Here is a 21,299-nt window from a genome sequence, read left to right as displayed (position 1 = left end):
GTGGACCCCACCTCGGACAATGTGTTCGGACAGGGGGTAGGATAGTCATTTCTACCTCCTCTGTTAGATGTACTTGAGTCAAGTACGGATAGTATAATTGAGAGGATAAAGATCCTTGAAATGCAGAGAATGATACATAAATATCTGTCATAGTTTAGTTATATTGATTGCTTCTTCTTTTTTTCTCTCCAAATTTTTTTCTAATTTTCATTGCCTTTGTGAGATCACAGTCTCACAGAGCAGTTCAGACCCAAAAAAATAAAAAAAATTAAAGATCACATGCAAAGCCTCAATCATTCATTCACAATACTAAATGTCTAATCAATAAAGCATAGACTTTGACCTCATTTGCCAAGGGCACTGAGTCATAAACCCTTTTGAACTGGATCATATAATGCAAAATAATAAACTACAAAATCTTAGATATTACATAACAATTGTTTTAATTCAAACATGTTGCTGTTTTTCTTTATTTTTCATCTCATTTCAAATTAGTTTTATCCCAATTAAATGGGGTCGGCTGTATTGATTTTTTTTCTCCGCCGAATTCTATTTGAAGTCATACTTGTTACTAGTTCTCGTAGAGTCATTTTAGGACTATTCCTCACTCTTTTAATTCCTTCAATCTAAATCAAATTATTCATTGGAACTAGAACATTCAAAGACCTCTGTCGCGCATTTTCATCTATAATCTTTTATTTACAATGTCTTTCACATACATACCCATTTGAGAACTTGACGACTAGGTCGAGAGTGAATTGGCTAGTTAATTAGACCTTTTGTTTTTAAGCTGAGAAAACTGGTGGTGTGGGTGGTGAGGCTATTGCCAATGAAGTGATGCATGAATCATGATGTGGTTGTAACTTGTATTATTCATTGGAACTAGAACATTCAAAGACCTCTGTCGCGCATTTTCATCTATAATCTTTTATTTACAATGTCTTTCACATACATACCCATTTGAGAACTTGACGACTAGGTCGAAAGTGAATTGGCTAGTTAATTAGACCTTTTGTTTTTAAGCTGAGAAAACTGGTGGTGTGGGTGGTGAGGCTATTGCCAATGAAGTGATGCATGAATCATGATGTGGTTGTAACTTGTATTAATACAACAATATCTGTTTGTTATAAGTAACATTTGCTTGACCCTAAACCGCAATGACTTAAGGGAAGAAATTTTTGTTTGCAAAACACATAGATATTTCAACTAGGGAAAAAAATTCTCACGATGCCAATGTACTATCACTGTTTTTTCTTTTCTTTTGACCATAAAGGTTCCATGTGGATGATATTGTTTTATGTGTTGTTACTAATGTGGTGAGAGAGATTCCCTTCCACACAAGCATCGTAAGAATCCCTTTTCCTTAAAAATATTCACATTGGATAAAATCAATTTCAAGAAAAAATTATTTCATTAGTAATGGTTGTGTTTAATCTTGTGGGGGGAGGGGGTGGGGTTGGGGGTTGGTTGGCAGTTCTAATCGTCATAAAGGGGATGAGTTCAGCTTGCACATGCCTTTTGGACTGTATTGTGTACGAAACAAACACATCTTGCAAGCTAATCGCCATTAGGTTCTTTACCAAAAAACAAAAAAATAGCCATTAGGTTCCAGAATTACATTTAGAGGTAATTAGAGTAGGCACCAACATAGAAATAGTTCATAAATTGAACAAAGAAAATGTTATTTGAGTTCATCCACATTGGCCTATTAAGAAAGGGATAAGTACATGAAGCATACACCTTGATCGTACTTTGCAGTGAAAGCAATGGATCTAGCTAAAAATGAATGAACCATGCAGTGAAAGAAACAAATCTAAAAATCAATGAATATTAATTTAACAATCAATGTGGAAATATAAATAGAGAGATGGAAAAATTCATCCAAAATATACATATCAATATATATAACTAAGGGAATAAGATATTTATTTGAATCATAGACAAACCAAACTTGAGGATGAAAAATTCAAGTACCAAACATAGCGACATGAACATGAAAATACATGGAAAATTCAAGGAATAAGTGAGGATGAGTTGTGACACCAGACACTTTCCTTAAGATTATTGATGCCCCTTATGGTGCAAATCGAGTTTTTACGAATCAACTTCCAAGATAAAATAGCCCCGTAGGCTCTTCCAGTAGTCGTTACACTCATTTGCTAGGCCACACCGAGACACTTCAAAGGTGTGCTCAAATGGGCAAAACAACACGCTAATAGAGTAAACCAAAACAAAAAGGAAGTTGGGATTGTCTCTCAAAACTGTTCGAGAAATGAACTTAATCTCCTTACTTTATATAGGAGATGGAAGAGACATCACCTAAGAGTGTTTCCAATAGACATGCCCAAACAACATGTCTTTTTCCACAAGACGTGTTTGTTGATCATTCAAACGGATCATCCAATATACACACCTATTGGTCATTTAAGTATCTATTAGGAAAAGATATAACCCTCTAATACACCTTTTAAAATAAACTAATATTTTGAATCTTTAATTTTAAAACCATTATAAGCAATCCACTACAAGATTCAAAATATTCAAAAGAACTGATAAAACCAATTGAGCATATTAGAAAAAGTAAGATGTGTCATTGCAGATGTCTTTTGAACTTGAATTTATACTAGGTCAGATAAGTCATACTATAAAATACGGATGAAGTCAAACTTCTTGAACCTATTGGCATCGATTTAGCTAATCGACTTATCATTCACATCCAATCAATCGACTTTTTAGTGATCCTTTCAATTAAGTGGACTTTTTTTTTTTTTTTTTTTGTTGTCTTGTCCCTATCTCAGAATCATGGATGTCTAGAGAATTTGTCTTTAAAATTATCATTGGTAAGCAACCTTGCCTCCTACACACATTTAGATCAACCTATAATGTGCATCATGGTTAACACACGCCTACATTTGTTGAATATATGACTAAATACGAGTTTATATTCATAACACATTTTTTGTCTACTCTCCTGATTGGCCAACTCTTGCAGTTGTGACATGTGGTGTAATCAAGATTCAAATATGTGGAATTGCCAAGAGGATCGTTTTCAACTGGAATAACCCGAAGTCGATTAAAAAAAATTGATCGAACTGGCCAAAAAAGTGTTCTAAACCCTACAAATCCAATAAATCGGTGGAATCAGGATCCGGATTGTGATCCGAATTGACCAATTCCACTGATCGAAAAAGGTAGAATAAGTGACTCGGTGACCCTAAAGAAGAAACAAAAGACAACAGTGAATAGAGAGGGACTCATATGGAGACTCTTACTTCTAATGGGACCATCGTAGGTGTATTGTTAGGTATTTGACCGATACGACAAAAGCTCTAGAGCTGATGAAATACATTAAATCAAGCCCTGTAACCTATCCCATACTAGGCTAGCCCAATCTAGCACCCATACTCTACATCGAACCCCATCAGACACATAACAGACCACCACCCTCTGTAGCCGTCATCTTCGGAGGCTCTTATTCTAGCCAGCATTCACTCTGGCAGTAGGTAGCCCTTTCTAGATTCTAAGCGGCTTCACTCTACTCCAGGGTTTTTGCCTGACGGCAGGTAACCCTTTTTTTATGGCTTCCACTTTATTCCATGTAGCGCTCTCCTAGGTAGCCATTTTTGTGACTCGAACCCGTGACGTGGTGTCCAACTCTAATACCAAATGTTAAGGACTTGAGCAATATACCAAAAGCTCCAGAACTGATGAAACACGTTAAATCAAACCCTTTAACCTATCCCATACTAGGCTGGCCCAATCTAGCACCCATACACTAGCTAGATTTGTAACCCCATTAAGCACATAACATGCGTGGCCTAGAGAGGGAGAGAGAGATGAGTTTCTTCTGGTTCCATATCAAATAGTCAAGATTTAAACCAACTGAAGTTGCATGTTTTAGATAAAATTTGAGCTCCGGGCCTGAGATTGGATGTTAAAATTTTAATAAAATAGTCTCAAGTGTTCATCCTTGATTTCTTCACAGTATTATTTTCTCAGAATTACCAGACACAGAATAGGAGAAACCATAATAATGTAATCCTAAAACATTCATTTTTTGCTATCACAGTGAGATAATTCCCCATTTACATCACCATAAGCAGTGGTAAATCATGTAATATAACAATGTAAAATTTGACTGCAGCCATTAGTAGATCTACATAGTTCTATTCTCTGCTCTTCTCTTCTCCTCTCCTACCCAAAACTGAAAAATTCTCTTCTCAAGACATTGACGCAAAACGGATAATTTTCTCAAAGATCAGGCTGCCTTTATGCGGAGTAGATTGATATAGCTGTGATCAATGACATGGTCAATACAAGTTGAGTCCTCCAGCAATTGGGTTTTCCAGTTGCTCCTATACATATCCACAAACAAAGAAGAAATTAATTAATCTTCACTCTTATTGAGTAGTAGCAGTCAAGCATAAACAAAACAACTCATTCATTTGTTCAAAGCTACAGTCTCCAATAGACTTTAAAGCAGCTTCTTTTCCAGTTAATTGTGTTAGTACTACAATATGTTGCATACCATTCCCTGTTCTACTGAAACTTGGAGGTGGGATACCATTTCTGGTCGAGTCAGTTGAATCAGAACTACTGGGACTTGGAGGTGGCATACCATTTTGTACCGAGACAGGTGAACTGGAACTAGAACTGGAGGTGGAACTTGGAGATGGAAGATTAAATCCAAGGCTGGTACAATCTCCCCCCAAAGAGCCTAAAGCAAAAAAAAAAAGCAAGTTCTTCATGAGGAAAACATTAACATTTGTATTAACAATAGTACAAGTTCATATGATGCTAGAATTTTTTGAATTCTCAAATATAGCAAGTAATTCAATGGGTGGCCAATGATCTACTGGGAAAGAAAGGGCAAGGCAATAAGAGTAGTTGAGTTCCATTTCATTATACCATGCAAAGATATTACTCAATTAGATGATCTGTACCCTTCAATCTCCTTCCCCTGTTTTTGTTTGAGCATTGACAAGGAGATCTTCTAGTGCGGGATTGTATCACAATTTTATTCACTTCAATAATAGATTTAGTTTAGTTCTAGAGATGAAATTGATGAAGAAACTTACATTGTTTGAAACAAGATAAGTTTGTCCTATTGAACAAATTAGATGATCCTTCATGGCAACTGCAGATGTGTCCAGTTCCATTTGCTATGCAGGTTCCATCTCCACACCAGGTCAATGCACAAGCTACATAACAGAAGTTACTTTGTGTTATGTAGTGAAAGGAATAGAAGATATCTCAAATGCCCACAATTAGTGTATGTTTGCTAAGTCTTTTGAAATCAATATACTTAAAGTAACAAGAGTTTTCCCTTTTATCCCATTAACTTTTCTTGATTTTTGTCTATGAATCAGAAAAATAAAACTAAAAGCAGTAACTGAAAATGTGTTTATGGGTTAAAACTTAAAAGAGCTTACGGTCTGAAGAATTTAATGGTGGCAATAGAGAAGCTGGAGGAGGAGGAGGAGGAGGAGATGGAGTAGTGGTATTGCTGCCACATTCAAAGTCAACTGTGCCTGCAAATCCATCAAAAGAAATAGACAAATTGAACTGTGTGTTCGTGTGTGTAAAAAGGGAGAAAGAGAGAAAGAAACACTCACAGTTGGGAACAACACAAGAGGGGAAGGACAAAGAACCAATCTGAATCTTCTTCCATCCAAGATTGCACTCACACTCGAAGCCGAGAAAGGAATTACTAGAAGACTTGCAAGTTCCTTCTCCACAACTGATCAAATGGCATCCAACATCTATTCACAATTCAGAAAAATCAATCCAATGATCAGAAAGTATATCAAATCCAAAAAAAAGAAAAACCAATTCAGATATGGGTTTGGGGAGGAAAAGGAATTCAAAAGTGGAGAGAACTTCTTACCCTTGAAAGGGTTGGGGAAATCGGCCCTGAGACTGCCAAAGAGTAAACAAAATACAAGAATAAGAAAAAGGAAAGTAAAGTTACAGAGAAAGGAAATCATAGAAGAGAGTTTCCCCATGGGGTGCACTGTGCAGGTGCTTAGAGAAGAGCCACGGTTAAGATTAGATGAATCTACAAAAGTAAAGAAAGAACTATAATATTCTCCACTTTACTTAGTTGGTAAATAAGCCGTGGGGACAGTGGAGTGGATAGGTGGAGCCATGGGAGAGCGGGAGACAATTTAATGGACGAGTTAAATGGTTTATATGAGGAGAGAGAGAGAGAGAGAGTAGTTGGTGGGTGGTAACTGTAAAGGCGGTGGCTTATGAACTATAAACTGGGAAATATAAACAGTAGTTACTGTAATGGGTCATGGGTGTCTCTTCAGTTCTGTCTCCCTATGATAAGGAGACGACAAGGAGTGATGGAAATCTTGAACTCTGGAACTCTTCTAGAGAAATTAGAAAAAACTGAAAATGAAAGCTTGGAAATTGAAAACTGGGACATGGAGATTGGTTCTGTTTAAATTGGACCCGGGTTGTAGAAATGTTTCTGTTACCCGGTTCAAAGTCAAAGAAATGGAATCTTAAAAAGGTATTTGTGAACCCAATGGAGAAGTGAATTATTCTATTTCTTTGGCTGCAAACCCAGGTAGCAGCAAAAATTTTTCTAAGTACCACAAATCCACTTCCACGGTTTCACCCATCGGCCATTACTCTCACCTACCTATACTTATGAGTTGCAGATTTTCTGGGGTTCTATAACCATATGAATCGACCAACCATCTTTTGGTCAACAAATACCATGTGGTGGGAAGGTTGTTCCTGTTACTGTGTGGCCAGTTCTTATGGGTTTCACTTTTTTCTATAATTCAATTTGGAGGAACATTTGAAACATTTCGTTTTCTCAGTTTCAGACTGGAAAAGCTGTTTTCAAGTAGTCTTTAATCCACGAGAAGGGTAAAGAAGCAATTCACGAGTCACACGAGAATTCAATTCAGAAGTCTTTGTGGGTCTCATTTCACATCTTGATAATTGTTAAGCAGAGGTTGGCACTTGGCACTGTTCTGCTTGGTTGTTCGTTTTAGCTAAAAACTAAAGTAATGGGGGGTTCGGTTTAGTTTTGATGGATTTTCTAGATAGTTTGGATTAGACGGGACGCCGGATATGGTGTTTGTCTACCAAAGTCAAATCAAAATTAGATAACTATCGGTTTCTTTAAATGGTTTCTTATCTTAGTCTATTATTGATTTGATTTTATTTCAGTTTTTTCATATGGAAAAGGGTTCTCCGTTCGATCTGTACCGTGTCACTGATATGGTATTTGCACGATATCGGGATCATTGACTTGTAAAACAGATACGTATTGCATATGGCAATACAATATCGATACTCAAATCATGCTTTTATCATTTAAATTCTCTCTTTTTAAGAAATGAACTAAAAAATATATAATAACGCATAGAAAATGCAATAGATTTATAGAACCCTTTGTTGGGAGTACAATGTCTTGTATTTCGTCGTTTGAATTAGTGGATTAATTCCAAAAGGCCATAGGGACTAAAGATATCAAGGACCATATGGATATTTCAATTGATTTGAGAGAGATGTGACCAAGTGAGAACAAGCAATTGTAACCCTATACTGTCCATTGATAGTGAATCAAATCACAACTCATTGTGGATTTTAGGCAATTTCATCGAATCACATTGTGTGAATGAAATTTCGATTCTTTTCTGGTTTTAGCTTTACGGTTTTTCTACACCCTTCCCCATAAATTAGAAAAAAAACAAGTGTAAAGAAAATAAAGTTTAATTTTTATTCCAGTTTCCTACTTTGACCTGACCACCTATGAGTCTGATGAGTCTGATTTGAAACAGTTAAACCATGGACCGGTGTTCCGCGGCCCCACTAATGTGTAACACGTGAAAGTGTAAACCAATTTCATTTCAGGTGGAAAAAAGTGTGAACAAATAACAATGCTCCCATCTCATGCCTCTGAGACAGAGGTGGTATTGTGGTAAAACGTTCAAGTTTTACAGAGCCACCATTAGGGTTCGGTTTTGGAGTTGGCCTCCAATGCTCCCTCTCATGCCTCTTGGGGGAATGGCTTTTTCCCCCAAGATTCTGATACAGTTTTTTTATTTGTTTGCCCTCCATGGTTTTTGTACCATCGCGATGTGGTCAGATCCCATGGCTGAAGAGATTGTCTACTCACTATGGGTGAAGGAAAACTCAATCCTCCTTTATTTTACTTTCCCCTATTACTTTTTTAGACCCAATGTCCTAGGGCATGGATTAAAGAGAACATTACATGACTTACAAATTCAAAAAAAAAAAAAAAGGGGTTAATTGTTATCATCTCGAACACAACAGATGAATCAACTCAGCCAATACAGTTAAAAGAGATTCAAACAATCACCAATCACCAATCACCAGATAGGCTAGAAGGACTAATGGAGAAACAACCAATCGAAGTGTTCATTTCTGGAACTCTATGCTGACCCAAACTCTGAAAACCACTTCTCATGGCGTTCAATATCTGCAGGAGAAACACTTCTTTGGACCTTGGTTATAGCTTCTTCAAAGTCACACATGGCAATTGGGTCCTTTGAGATATCATCCTTTGCCATGTTCTTGATCTCATCACGAGTCTTACCTGCTATCTTACGCCTCATGCCATTCAAAGAAGCATCGCGGCAAACATTTGTGAGATCATCTCCACTGTATCCTTCTGTTCGACGGGCCACTTCATCAATGTTTACATCAGGAGCCACCTGATAGGAGAGATGAGTGTTCGTATAAGAACATAGTACAACTAATAGTCTCTTCTTTTTTTTTAATGGAATCTGTGATGGCTGCAGTAACAAAAGATTAGCAGTATGGCATGAGAAAGAACAGTTTTGGAATTTTATGGACCGGTCAGATTAAATTATCCATTGGTCTTGAAATGGAAGATATTCCCAACCCTCTAAATTGTGCTCCCAACACTAGAATGGATAGCAGAGCACAAAAAATGAATCCTTTGCTGCACTGAGTGTAGCTCATGATTCAGTAAAGCTTGCAAAGATCTAGGTAGAAAGTGAATCCAAATATTCAACTCTGTTCAAATTAATGCAGAGCTATTAAGGCGTGGGTCTCAGGTGACATGCACGCACGCCACTTCTATGAAATACATGATGTGCACAGGTTGCTATGTCCAAGCAAACAAAACAGCCCTTTTTGCTCCTTGCTCTATAATTTTGCAAATTAGATAGACCCTTGAGCTTAGGCTTTATCATCTAGCACGATGAGTATGCACTAAAGAAATATTGTCATTGATTATTTGTACATAAAGTTGTGTGATGTTATTGTCATACTGCGCAAATTGTTGCAAGTCATTTTATTTATGTATCGTCATATTGAACTTCTGAATTCACATTTTTATCGAGCAACATAAAAAGGGCGTACCCAGTGAACGAGGCTCCCACCACTGCGGGGTCTGAGGAGGGTCATAATGTACGCAGCCTTACCCCGCTCTGCGGAGAGTCTGTTTCCCGACTCAAACCCGTGACCTCAAGGTCACAATGGAGCAACCTTATTGTTGTGCTAAGGTCCGCCCTCTTTTTATCAAGCAACATAATGAAATTAAATTTAGATCTTTTCATAGAAATTTGGGTCCACACCAGCAACTAGGACCTCAGAACTGCTAAACTAAACCTTCCGAAGAGCTTAAATGATATAGTTCACAAGTCCATATGTACCCCCAAGAACAAGCCCCCAAAACCGGCCCAGCAAGGTTGTGAGATTCGACTGCTGTGAGAGACAGCCTGGTCTGATGATGTGGCAAGTTTTTGTTGGTTCAATAGAGCATCACCTAAGGCAGCCCCAGCCCAGAGAGAAGCAGAAGAAGATAAGAGACCAATACAGAAATTAGAAAAAAAAAAAAAAAAGAAACTGTTCGTGTGAACAGTGATTTGGGGGCACATATGGATAGCTTTGTTCCTATTTTTGTTTTAGCTATGTTAGTTTACCTTGTTTCTATTTTCCAGTTTGGTTGTAATAGGAGATTAGATGGTTTCTAAATTCAGTTTTAGCAAGTTAGTACTAGTTTCTAATTTCAGATTTAGAAAGTAGGCTTAGCTTTTATTTAGAAGTCTCCATTTTCTTAAGTTTCTATTTCAGTCCTTTTTTTCCTTTCAGTTAGATTTAGTTTCTATTTTCGTTTGGTTTCTATTTTTGAGACTTTCTATTTTGTGAAGCTTAGGCCAAACTATAAATAGGCCGCATCAGTTGTACTTGAATTCAGACTTGATTAATAGAATTTCTATTGTTTGGTTGCAAGTGTTTGGTCTGAAAAGACTTGTTTTCAATAGCTGAGATAGCTATGGGTGAGAGACCCACGGCTGAGATAGCCTACCCCCTCCTATCCCTATCTCCCCTTCATCTATCTATATCCCCTTCTTCTTATCCTTTTTTTTTAATGTTCTTCTTTCAAATGTAACCAGACAAAAAAAAAAAAAAGTTTCAGTTGATGCAGATTCATCACCGAAATGGCCTTATTTCTTTAGAAATAAATCTAGGGTTGGGATATATATATGTCGGGCCTTTGATCCCAAGGGTTTTCTATGTAATAGGCCACTTTAATGAGCCTAAACTAGGGGTATATAGGTTGCATAAGGGATTAGCCCAATACTTAGTTTATTTTTATATTTTTTTAATTGAACCGGTTCAAATTGGTTCAATTTAAGTGATCATGTGACTTGGTTAAGTGGTCATGTGACAACTTAAGTGGTCAAGTGATGTAAGTTGGGCAAAATTAAGACTCTATAAGTCCAGCCATATTTTGAGTCTATTTCTTTTAGTATTTTAGTTTCCTAGTCAGTTTAAGTTACCTAATAGGTTAAGGATTGGGTTAGGCCTTTCCTTTTTAGAGTAGAAGTCTATTTTAGAGTCTTTTATATAAGGTTGTAAGGGGGCAAAGCCTTGGATACGAATTTGATTAGTGAAAAGTTTTTGCTTGCTGCCATTGCTAGTGCCCTGCTCTGTTGAGTGTTGCTCCGTGTGAGTGTGCATCCTTGTGGATATCAAGGTGGAAAGGGATTGGTGGAATCCGATTGACTCCTTACGCTGTGACGGCTGGGAGAATCTTCTTCAATCGAAGGTGGTTCTATCCTTCACATCTGTTCAAGTTGTTGCCAGTGGAATCTCCAGTAAGTTTGACACCCAATTTCTTCTTCTAATCCTCTAATCCTTCCCCCCAATTGATCCCCCTTTATTTTTGCTTGAATTCCATTAAACCCTAATTCCATTAAACTCTAGATCTTGCTGCTCAACCATATTTGTCCATCAAAACCCTAATCCCCTCATCCTTCATTAATTTTCCCAAAACCCATAGTCGATCCTGACTTATTGCCCAGTTTTACAGAATTTTCAAAACACTTAAAACTCTATAATACCTACATTATTAGAGTCCTATAAACCTGCCTAACCATACCCCCTAAGCCCCCCTTCCATTATCCTAACCTAAGCCCTAGATTTGACCTAAAACTGCAATTCTATCCTACTAAAACTGCAGAACCAACAACCCCTTAGTTCCTTGTTATTGGTCCTGGTTTAATTGGCTTCTAGTAGGGCTTTACCCTATCTAGAACTACATTATTTGGTATCAGAGCCATGAATCCGCATGGTAATCAAGTAGTAAATCCATCAGCAAATCCTATGGCTGCTATGTTGGAATTGTTCCAGAAATTTGCTGCTAAACAAAGGGCTGCAAATGAAGCCATCCTAGATAGGTTGCAACGATTGGGAGAACAAAGAGTCACCCCTGCCAGAGATCACAGGGATAGACTCAGAGGTTACAGAGAAGGCACAGACAGGTATAGAGAATACATATTTTCATTGCCAAAGGAAGTTGAAAATAAATCTGAAGTGGCAGTGAATTGTGATGAAAAGAAAGAGACCACTCCTATAGCTTCAAAGATGGAAAAGCAACATGTAGAAGATCCTACTGAAGTGGTCTATGTCAAAGAAACCAATGTAGATAAGGCTGATACAATAAAAGATGAAGGGGTGGAGCTAGTGTCTAAGAAGGTTATTAACACTAAAGACTCTATGGATAGGGCATTCACGGGTGATTCAGAGATCGAACACATAGAGTTTGTTATGCCACCATGGTTCTTCGAAGAGAAAGCTCCACGCCTTGAAGACTTCATCCCTAATGTTCCTACATCACCAAAATTTTGTTTGGGAATGGTTGAAGCTGCTACTCATATGTTGTTTCCCCCTCATCAGTGCAAAATTCGAGGATGAATTTTTTCAAGTTGGGGAGAGTTGATGCAGATTCATCAGTGAAATGGGCTTATATTTCTTTAGAAATAAGTCTAGGGTTGGGATATATATATATATATATATATATATATATATATATATATATATATATATATATGTTGGGCCTTTAATCCCAAGTGTTTTCTATGTAATAAGCCACTTTAATGAGCCTAAACTAGAGGTATATAGGTTGCATACGGGATTAGCCCAATACTTAATCTATTTTTATGTTTTTTTAATTGAACCGGTTCAAATTGGTTCAATTTAAGTGATCATGTGACTTGGTTAAGTGGTCATGTGACAACTTAAGTGGTCATGTGATGTAAGTTGGGCTGGATTAGGACTCTATAAGTCCAACCATGTTTTGAGTCTATTTCTTTTAGTATTTTAGTTTCCTAGTCAGTTTAAGTTACCTAATAGGTTAAGAATTGGGTTAGGCCTTTCCTTTTTAGAGTAGAAGTCTATTTTAGAGTCTTTTATATAAGGTTGTAAGGGGGCAAAGCCTTGGATACGATTTTGATTAATGAAAAGCTTTTGTTTGCTGCCATTGCTGGTGCCCTGCTCTGCTGAGTGTTGCTCCTTGTGAGTGTGCATCCTTGTGGATATCAAGGTGGAAAGGGACTGGTGGAATCCGAGGGACTGGTGGAATCCGATTGACTCCTTACGCTGTGACGGCTGGGAGGATCTTCTTCAATTCGAAGGTGGTTCTATCCTTCACATCTATTCAAGCTGCTGCCAGTGGAATCTCCGGTAAGTTTGACACCCAATTTCTTCTTCTAATCCTCTAATCCTTCCCCCCAATTGATCCCCCTTTATTTTTGCTTGAATTCCATTAAACTCTAGATCTTGCTGCTCAGCCATATTTGTCCATCAAAACCCTAATCCCCTCATCCTTCATTAATTTCCCCAAAACCCATAGTCGATCCTGACTTACTGCCCAGTTTTACAGAATTTTCAAAACACTTAAAACTCTATAATACCTACATTATTAGAGTCCTATAAACCTGCCTAGCCATACCCCCCTAAGCCCCCCTTCCATTATCCTAACCTAAGCCCTATATTTGACCTAAAACTGCAGAACCAACAACCCTTTAGTTCCTTGTTATTGGTCCTGGTTTAATTGGCTTCTAGTAGGGCTTTACCCTATCTAGAACTACATTAGGGTGAGAGACCCAAGGCTGAGATAGCCTACCCCCTCCTATCCCTATCTCCCTTTCATCTATCTATATCCCCTTCTTCTTATCCTTTTTTTTTAATGTTCTTCTTTCATATGTAAACAGACCAAAAAAAAAATTTCAGTTATATTCAATTTGTTCTTCTTATTGTGTTGATCCTGGCTGCAATCGATCTCTCACTGGTTTCTCCCTGGTTCGAGGTCGACTCTTGCATTATTAAAAGTGCTATTTCTAAAACTACTGTAGCAATTAACATTAATAATTTAATAGTGGTGGCAGAATGAAAACATCTCTGTCACAGGACCAGAAGCATATCAGGATATGGCTTCCCTGGTAAACCGATCTTAGATATGGATTCTCCCCCTCCCATCTCTAAAGCAGCCAAGTAGGCATTCTTTTTTTTTTTTTCGGTATAAATGCAAAGGAGGTATTCTTAGAAATAAGAGATTGATTCTGATGTAGCTCGAAGCATGAAGAAAAAGACCAGAGTCAAAACCAGGGTTCAGCTAATCCCTACAGTTCTGGTCCTTCTGGACCTGGTTCTGGTTCTGACCAGGCCTAGTGCTAGCTTGTGTGGGCCCTAGTTTGGTGTCTAGAAGCTGCGTTTGGACCCTTCTGTGAAGATTAGATGCCGGATACTGCTAGAAGCTTCTTGGTGGATATGGAAAGATTCAGTTGAAGGCTGTTTTCATAGTTTCTATTTTTTGTTTTAAAGAGATACGAGGTTAGATTTTATTAGATGGCTATGAACTTGTTTCCTTTTTATTACTAGTTTCTGTAATATTTCTAGAAGAGTGGTCTTAGAATAGGAGTAGTTTCTATTTTGAAGTTTCAAATTTTGTAATAATTGCTCTATTATTTAATAAAGAGAAGGGGGCTGGACAAGGGGCATGATTTTGAAGAACGAAAGAATGGCTTTATGCTGGTTTGCAGAGTGATTCAATTGTTGTGAGACAACCTGGATGAGATATCCTAGTGGAGATAGGTGGGATACCTTCTCCACGGTAGGTGAGATACCTACATATCCTTCTTATTCCCTCTTCTTCTCTACCATCTTCTCTTTTGTTTATATTTTTTATTATCACTGCACTGTTGGTTGATTATGCCCTTGTTTCTTCCATCGATTTGATCGATCTCTTGTGTCCAGTACTGTTGCATACTTCCCATATGATCTGTTTTAAATTTCTAGTTACATTTAAGTCTCTGATCTTCTTCTCCAAGTGACCTGTGTATGCTGTTCAAAAGAGACTGTAGAAAAGCTTCACAGCTGCTCTCAATCTCTTGAATCAACCCCTAAATCCTGAGTTTCTAATTCTGTTCGGTGTTACTAAATTGTTGACCTTTGCTGCAGAGCTTCCAATTTCAGTTTCTATATTTTGGTTAGTTCTGATTTCTGAGATCTATTGCTAATTTTACCGGTTTCTAAATCTGTTAAGGGAAAGTTTCTATTTTCTGGTCAGTGTCATAACTCCTAATCCAGCCATTGGATTGGATCCAAATTTTGAGAGCTTAACCTACAGTTTCATGGTGCCCTTCGACCTGGATTACAGCCACATTAAATTGCTTCATCTTGAGTTACCTAAAATATTCCAGTTTCTGGTTCAATCTCTGCCCAGTGATCCTGGTTTTCCCTGACAATAAAAAAAGGGCATACCCAGTGCACGAGGCTCCCCCGCCACTGTGGGTTCTGGGGAGGGTCATAATGTACGCAGCCTTACCCTTGCTTTCACGGAGAGGCTGTTTCCAGACACGGAACCCGTGACCACTTGGTCACAAAGGAGCAACCTTACCGTTGTACCAAGGCCCTCCCTCTATTAGGTGCCTTCGGATCCAAACCTAAAATATTAGGTGCCCTAGGATTCCATTAGATTCTGTTGAGTTGGGAATATAGGAGAAAAGGACACAACAGGTGATGGATGTGGGCATGACCCATTGATATAAATTCAAAACAGAAGATATCAAAGAAAAATAACAAAAGTTTGAAGTGATGCATAGACAAATGCTGACAGATCAAGACATAAAGAGACAAAACAAAGCGGCTAGAAAAAGTAACTTTTACCTCAACAGTTTTAAGGTTAATCTTTATAAGCTCCTTACGACTCTCAAAATTTGGAAGAGGAATATATATTCGCTTTTCCAGCCTCCTCCTGCATTACATCATGTAAACATCAAATCTCAGAAACACTTAACATATAAAACAAAAATTGATCAAGGATGATAAGCTACTGGTTTTATGCGCATTGAGACATGTAATAGAAATTAGAATTAGAATTCAATGGTGACTTGAAGATTTAAATCTTCAGAAGAGTTGAAATGATGCCCAACCTAAGAGCCTCGTCAATATCCCACGGAAAGTTGGTAGCTGCTAAGACCATCACTATTTTGCGGTTACCATCTTCACCAGTGGAGCTGTTACTAACACCATCTACTTGTACTAGAAGTTCTGACTTCACCCTTCTGGATGATTCATGCTCTCCTGAAGCCCTGAAAGAATCAATGCATTATTTCATTATTAATTTCCATGGATTTTGACATCAAAAATCAAAATTTGGAAGCATATCTACCCAAAGATGTCAAGAGAGCACATTCATAAGAAACCAAAGCATACATTAAGATACTTCTCTTGATAAGAACAAAAAATGTATCAATCTTTAACTTCAAAGTCCAAAGATCTAGAACTCTAGGGTATGCCCACATATGTATGCATAAGAAAGTATCTTTCTCCTAGAGGCTCATGCAATAGAAAATAACTCAAAGAGGTTTTGCAACCTCTCAAAAACAGGTAGTACAAAACAGAAATATAATTCAGATTCAGCAGAAAAGGTTAAAAGTAAAATATGACATAATATAATATAATAATAGTAATAATAATAACAATAACATACCCCCGAGAATTGCAAAGAGAATCAATCTCATCAATGAAAATTGTACTTGGAGCATAAGCTCTTGCAAGATCAAACAAGCACCGAACCATGCGTTCACTCTCACCACGCCACTTCGAAGCTAAGGTAGCAGAAGAAACATTGAAAAATGTTGTTCCGCATTCTGTAGCAACTGCCTTGGCCAAAAGGGTCTTCCCGGTACCAGGTGGGCCAAACATAAGAACACCTTTCCATGGCCTCCTAATTCCCTGCGAGTTAGACGTAGTTAGTATCAGTATGGATATTTATATATATATATATATAGTCAGTTTGAGCCCCCTTATATCCTTGAGAAAATTACTACGTAAACAAGCACACAAAATGTTTCCCCAACTCACTTGGCACTTAGTAGATAGGAATACTGGCTGAAATCACTAAATAACGTCAAGAGGCTTCCAAAGAATATGTATACCTGGAAATACTCAGGCATCCACAGCGGAAGGACAACAGCTTCTTCCAAAAGTCTTTTGGCTTCATTCAGTCCTGCCACATCATCCCATCTAACTCCCGGGCTCGTCTCCAACACATCCCTTTCAAGCATTGCGGCCAAATCTGGATCAGGTCCTTCATATTCCCTTCTTGATTTTCCATCTTCAGCATCTCCATTCTAATAATTGCACATGCAAATCAGTAACCAGAAAACAGATGTCCTGAATATAGGATTTTTTTTAATCCAATTGGCAAGCTAAACGCAACAAACCATCTTAATACAGTTATAGCATAGTTGGTATAAGATATTCCAAGAAACCATCTTAAGCATTTAATTGCATCTATCTGAAAGAAATATTCAAAATAACACATCATGATGACAGAACTTTCCTATTAGACCACCTTGGCCAGCTCATCAGCAAACAAGTAAATGGATGTACTAATGCCAAAATAAAAGTACTGTTCTACCTAAAATCTGTATTTTAGTTTTGTGAAGTAATGATTTTTCTTTAAAAAATCCAAAGACAACTAAGATGCTATAGTCTTATTCTTTTTCTTCTTTTTTTTTTTTTGAAATACAAAATGAATGTCACAAATACAATCTAAACCATGTGGACTACACCTACAATAAAAAGGGCGTACCCAGTGCACAAGGTTTCCGCCACTGCGGGGTCTGGGGAGAGTCATAATGTACGCAGCCTTACCCCTGCTTTCGCAGAGAAGCTGTTTCCAGACTCGAACCCGTGACCACTGAATCAAATATTTAAATTGGTAGCAACTCTAAATTCTCTGATCATGTGGCATACTAAATTTTTTTCCCTCTTTAGTCTTTACTATCTCTTCATATTCGATTCTAGATAATGACATCACACTGCTTCTCATGAAAGGTTCCTCCCTTCAGCATCTTCAACAAAACAGCTTAGTCCAAGGACTTTGGACTTTAAATCCCCAGTAAATCAAACACACTCATTCCATCTCTCTGCATTTAATTTGATCCATTATATCCTTTCATTATTTCTTTACCTTCCCTACCGTCAAATGAGATTCCAATCACCACTTGATGCAGTTCAATTCAAGAAGAAGAGAGCGGGCCAGAACCCCGTAACTTGTCTTACAATTCTGGTTCTGGTTTAGACCATGCGTGGACCTTGGTTTGGGCCTGGTTTGGTTTCTAGAAGATATGTATGGGCCCTGTTGTGAGGATATATGGCTGGAATATTCTTTAAAGAGCCTACTTTAGTTTCTGATGTCTATTTTTTGCTTCTTTCCTTTTTGTAATTTAGCAACTTTTTTTTTTTTGCTTCTTTCCTTTTCTAGAGTTAATATTTTGTAAGTTACTTAGAAACCAAGACTTGCAATTCTTGTAACACAGCTTCTAATTTTATAAATACAAACAAGGGAACACATGCCCTATGATTTTGATTATTTAGTTTATTGTCTCCTTCATTGTGAAGTTGGTAGCAACTGTGGTGAAACAGCAGCACTCCTTGGTGGTGAAGTCTCAACGCATCACTACTTCTGGGTGACTTGGACTTTTGCCTCTCATTTGAGGCATGGTTCAAGAACTCGGCGAGATCTCGGTTTGAGTTTTAAGCCGAGTTTTAAGTAAAGATCTCGGTTCGACCAAGATGTGGACCAAACCCACGTTGGGGAATATCTCGACCAAGACAGTCGAAATCTCGACAAAAACTCGACAGGGAAACCACCCACCACTAGTTTTTTAGCTTTTGCCACCTTGTTTCGACGGAAAACTTGCCGGAAATGTCAATTAGCATCCTACTTGCAAGATTTGTTACAATTCTCAAATTTGAACAAATTTTGAAGGTAAACCATTTTTTCCCCAAATCTATTTTTTTTTCCAAAAATATAGTGGTTATGGGCAGCCGCAGTATGACTATGATTATGGCCAGGAGAGCACCGGTTCCAAATATAGTGGCTATGAGCAGCCGCAGTCAGTACACTATGGCCATGACTTCGACACTCAGAGCACAGGGTCAGGGTTTGTTGACGACCTATTCACAGAACCAACCCAGCCATACATGCCTGATGCAGTAGTAGTGGATCGATCTCATTATTCCCACTGCAACTGCCTCTTCTATACCCAAGGATAGGGTACCTTTGAATAGCAGATGACAACACTTACATGACTTGTGTGGTAGACTACACGCATTTCTTCAGCATCACTATGACATGGGAATCCTATGTGGCACAGTCTGAGCCTTATTGGCTTCAGAAACATGGCTTGGAAGGATAGAGGTATATCATACATGTTAAGATTGATGTAAAATACCCTACTTTACATTTCTAATTATTATTTAAGTTGTTTTACATTAATTGAATGCTTTGATTGCTTTCAATTACTAAATTATGTGTAGAGTAGGGTATTTTAGTACGTCGTCGCTTGCCAACCTAGGGTCCGAAGTGAAACTCTTATTTGGACTTTGTTGTTGCAAAATCTGATAGTGTCATTGTGTTTAAATGGGCCTAAAATAGGCTAAGTACCAAGTTTCAGGCCCAAATTAGGTCTAAAACCCACCAAAACCAGCCTTCGAATTTAAAAAAAAAAAAGGCACCTACTCGCCGAGATCTCGGCCTAACTCGGTTTTTTGGCTGGGTGAAACCAGTACCGAAACCAAGTTCTTGAACCATGATTTGAGGCTTTGAGTGCATAAAACAATAGGATGGGTAGGGGTGGACAATTTGTAGTTTTATAAGAATTATTCTTTTTTATGAGGTGGCTTCACAAAAGTACTTTGTTTAGGCATAGTTCATGAGCCCCTCCACTTCCACAGCACCTGAATTTTTTACATAAGAAGTACTTCTGATTATTATTTTACAGCATAATAATCAAGCAGTAAGTATATATGATAAAATTCAGTTAACTTAATATGGAGAACTAAATGGTACAATAACAAAGTTAAATATCTTTGGACTGACTTGAATTAATTAAGCTAAGAACCGAGTAATTGCATAGATGTGGAATTTGAGTGTTAAGGTCATGAGGAACTGCCAAGTTGAGCAAGTGGTTATGATACAATCAAACTCACTATACGCCAGAAAAAAACATTTAATACTAAGAGAAAATCGTTCTTTCTCAAATTCTGCTAACAGAGAACTTTAAGCCCAATAATAGTACAACCCTCATGTTTTGGGAGACAAACTATTCATCCCTTAGGCAGTATATTTTGGATGAGGAAGAAAGAAACTCAACTACCATTGTCTTCGCAAACAACATTAAATTTAAGGCTGTACAAAGATCTATCATCCCAAGACATAGATAAATGAAAATAAAAACTCAGCAATAAACTTACCACTGACTCTGTCTTGCTGGTGTTGGATTTCCCAGAAGCATTGCCTTTTCTCCCAGGTCCAGAAGCAGTGGATGCTTTGACTCCAGAGCCAGTTCTACCTGAAGAACCAGTCTTTGCTCCACGGCTACTTGTACCTGCTTTTGTCGAAGCACCACGAGCCCAAGTAGCATCTTGAGGTGACTTCCGCATACCCACTTGGCCAGCTCTCGTAGGCCTCCTGCTTGCTGGGTCTCGGGTTGGAGGTCTCCAAATATCAGGATCATCCATTGGAGCACCTGAAGAAGTAGGGAATTCATCTAGCGGTTGGAAAACAAACGAAGACTTGGCATTAATAGGAGGTGAGGAAGAGCGTCTGGTTCCCGGAACCTCCTTGAAGGCCCTTCTCTCTGCATCCAACAGTTTTACAACGTCTATTTCCTCGGATAGACTTTTCTTCACATTCATCCATTTCGCTCGGATTAAAGGATCGTCAAGTGTGCTCAAATGCCTGTAAAGAGTGTAAAGCCAGAAGAAGTTGAGAACTTAATAACAGCCATAACTGTCATATAGGTTACAATTTCATACTTTCATTTGAAAAGTGAGATTAAAACCAGCAATAGTTAATCAAAAACCTACCAATACGCCAACAAACCGCAGGAACACGACCTTTCAAATTACTTGAGCAATTACCAATTCCACTATGAAATTCCATGGATTTAGGACAATGTATCAACATTAAGACCAAATAAATAAACAAATCCGCTTTAAAAAGTCTTCTCCGAACTGAAAAAACTTCGCATTCACAAATCAGGAAAATTCTTCCGAACTGAAAGAGCTACATAGCACAGGATTCATTTCTCGGAAAAGAAGAATCTTTGCATTCACAAATCAGGAAAAATCCAAAATTCTAAATTTTTCGTGACAAGAAACATAAATTCGAGAGCAATGTCAGTAACAAAGGCCAGGGATTATAGCCGGGGAGAGAGAGAGAGAGAGAGAAAGGGGAAATACTTGTTAATCTGAGCAATGGCGCCATCGAAGAATATGATCGCAGTGTCATAGAGGCCTTCAAGGGCGTAGTCCTTGGCCAATTTGACATGCTCTTGCAAGCCTGCAAGAGTCCCCACCATCCTCAAACTCTAGGGTTTTCGAAAAGCTGCGAGGATCGATATCCAGGATTTTGAATTTATGAAATTCTATGCAAAAAAGCAGCTCTTCAAAGTTTTGTGTGTTCCACTGGTTCTTTCGCT

At 38.0% G+C, this 21,299-nt stretch overlaps 2 protein-coding genes across 4 annotated transcripts; both read right to left on the bottom strand.

Annotated features, from left to right (window-relative positions):
- Positions 1 to 4,120: 4,120 nt before the first annotated feature.
- LOC122651565 lies at positions 4,121 to 6,072 on the bottom strand. Of its 3 annotated transcripts, none has more exons than XM_043844997.1 (6): positions 5,885 to 6,072; positions 5,616 to 5,759; positions 5,433 to 5,531; positions 5,079 to 5,201; positions 4,565 to 4,717; positions 4,121 to 4,355 (listed from the first exon to the last, which is right to left on the bottom strand). In XM_043844997.1, the coding sequence occupies exons 1-6, from the start codon at positions 6,003 to 6,005 to the stop codon at positions 4,270 to 4,272; spliced, it is 726 nt and encodes a 241-aa protein (XP_043700932.1). In that variant the 5' UTR covers positions 6,006 to 6,072; the 3' UTR covers positions 4,121 to 4,269. The 3 variants fall into 3 exon arrangements, with proteins under 3 accessions (XP_043700932.1, XP_043700934.1, XP_043700933.1); XM_043844999.1 differs by having other exon boundaries at positions 4,619 to 4,717; XM_043844998.1 differs by having other exon boundaries at positions 5,616 to 5,762; positions 5,888 to 6,072.
- A 2,229-nt stretch (positions 6,073 to 8,301) lies between these two features.
- Positions 8,302 to 21,290, bottom strand: LOC122651560 (katanin p60 ATPase-containing subunit A1). The gene is made up of 7 exons (XM_043844992.1): positions 21,061 to 21,290; positions 20,071 to 20,557; positions 16,743 to 16,937; positions 16,295 to 16,539; positions 15,735 to 15,893; positions 15,469 to 15,556; positions 8,302 to 8,702 (listed from the first exon to the last, which is right to left on the bottom strand). Exons 1-7 carry the CDS (start codon positions 21,177 to 21,179, stop codon positions 8,421 to 8,423), a joined length of 1,575 nt encoding a protein of 524 aa, XP_043700927.1. The 5' UTR covers positions 21,180 to 21,290; the 3' UTR covers positions 8,302 to 8,420.
- Between the last annotated feature and the right edge of the window lie 9 nt (positions 21,291 to 21,299).

Source organism: Telopea speciosissima, chromosome 2 (genome assembly GCF_018873765.1).
Source record: "Telopea speciosissima isolate NSW1024214 ecotype Mountain lineage chromosome 2, Tspe_v1, whole genome shotgun sequence".
NCBI classification, from domain to species: Eukaryota; Viridiplantae; Streptophyta; class Magnoliopsida; order Proteales; family Proteaceae; genus Telopea; species Telopea speciosissima.
Note: the sequence above shows the minus strand (reverse complement) of the source record. Positions and strands in the feature narration are given on the sequence as shown.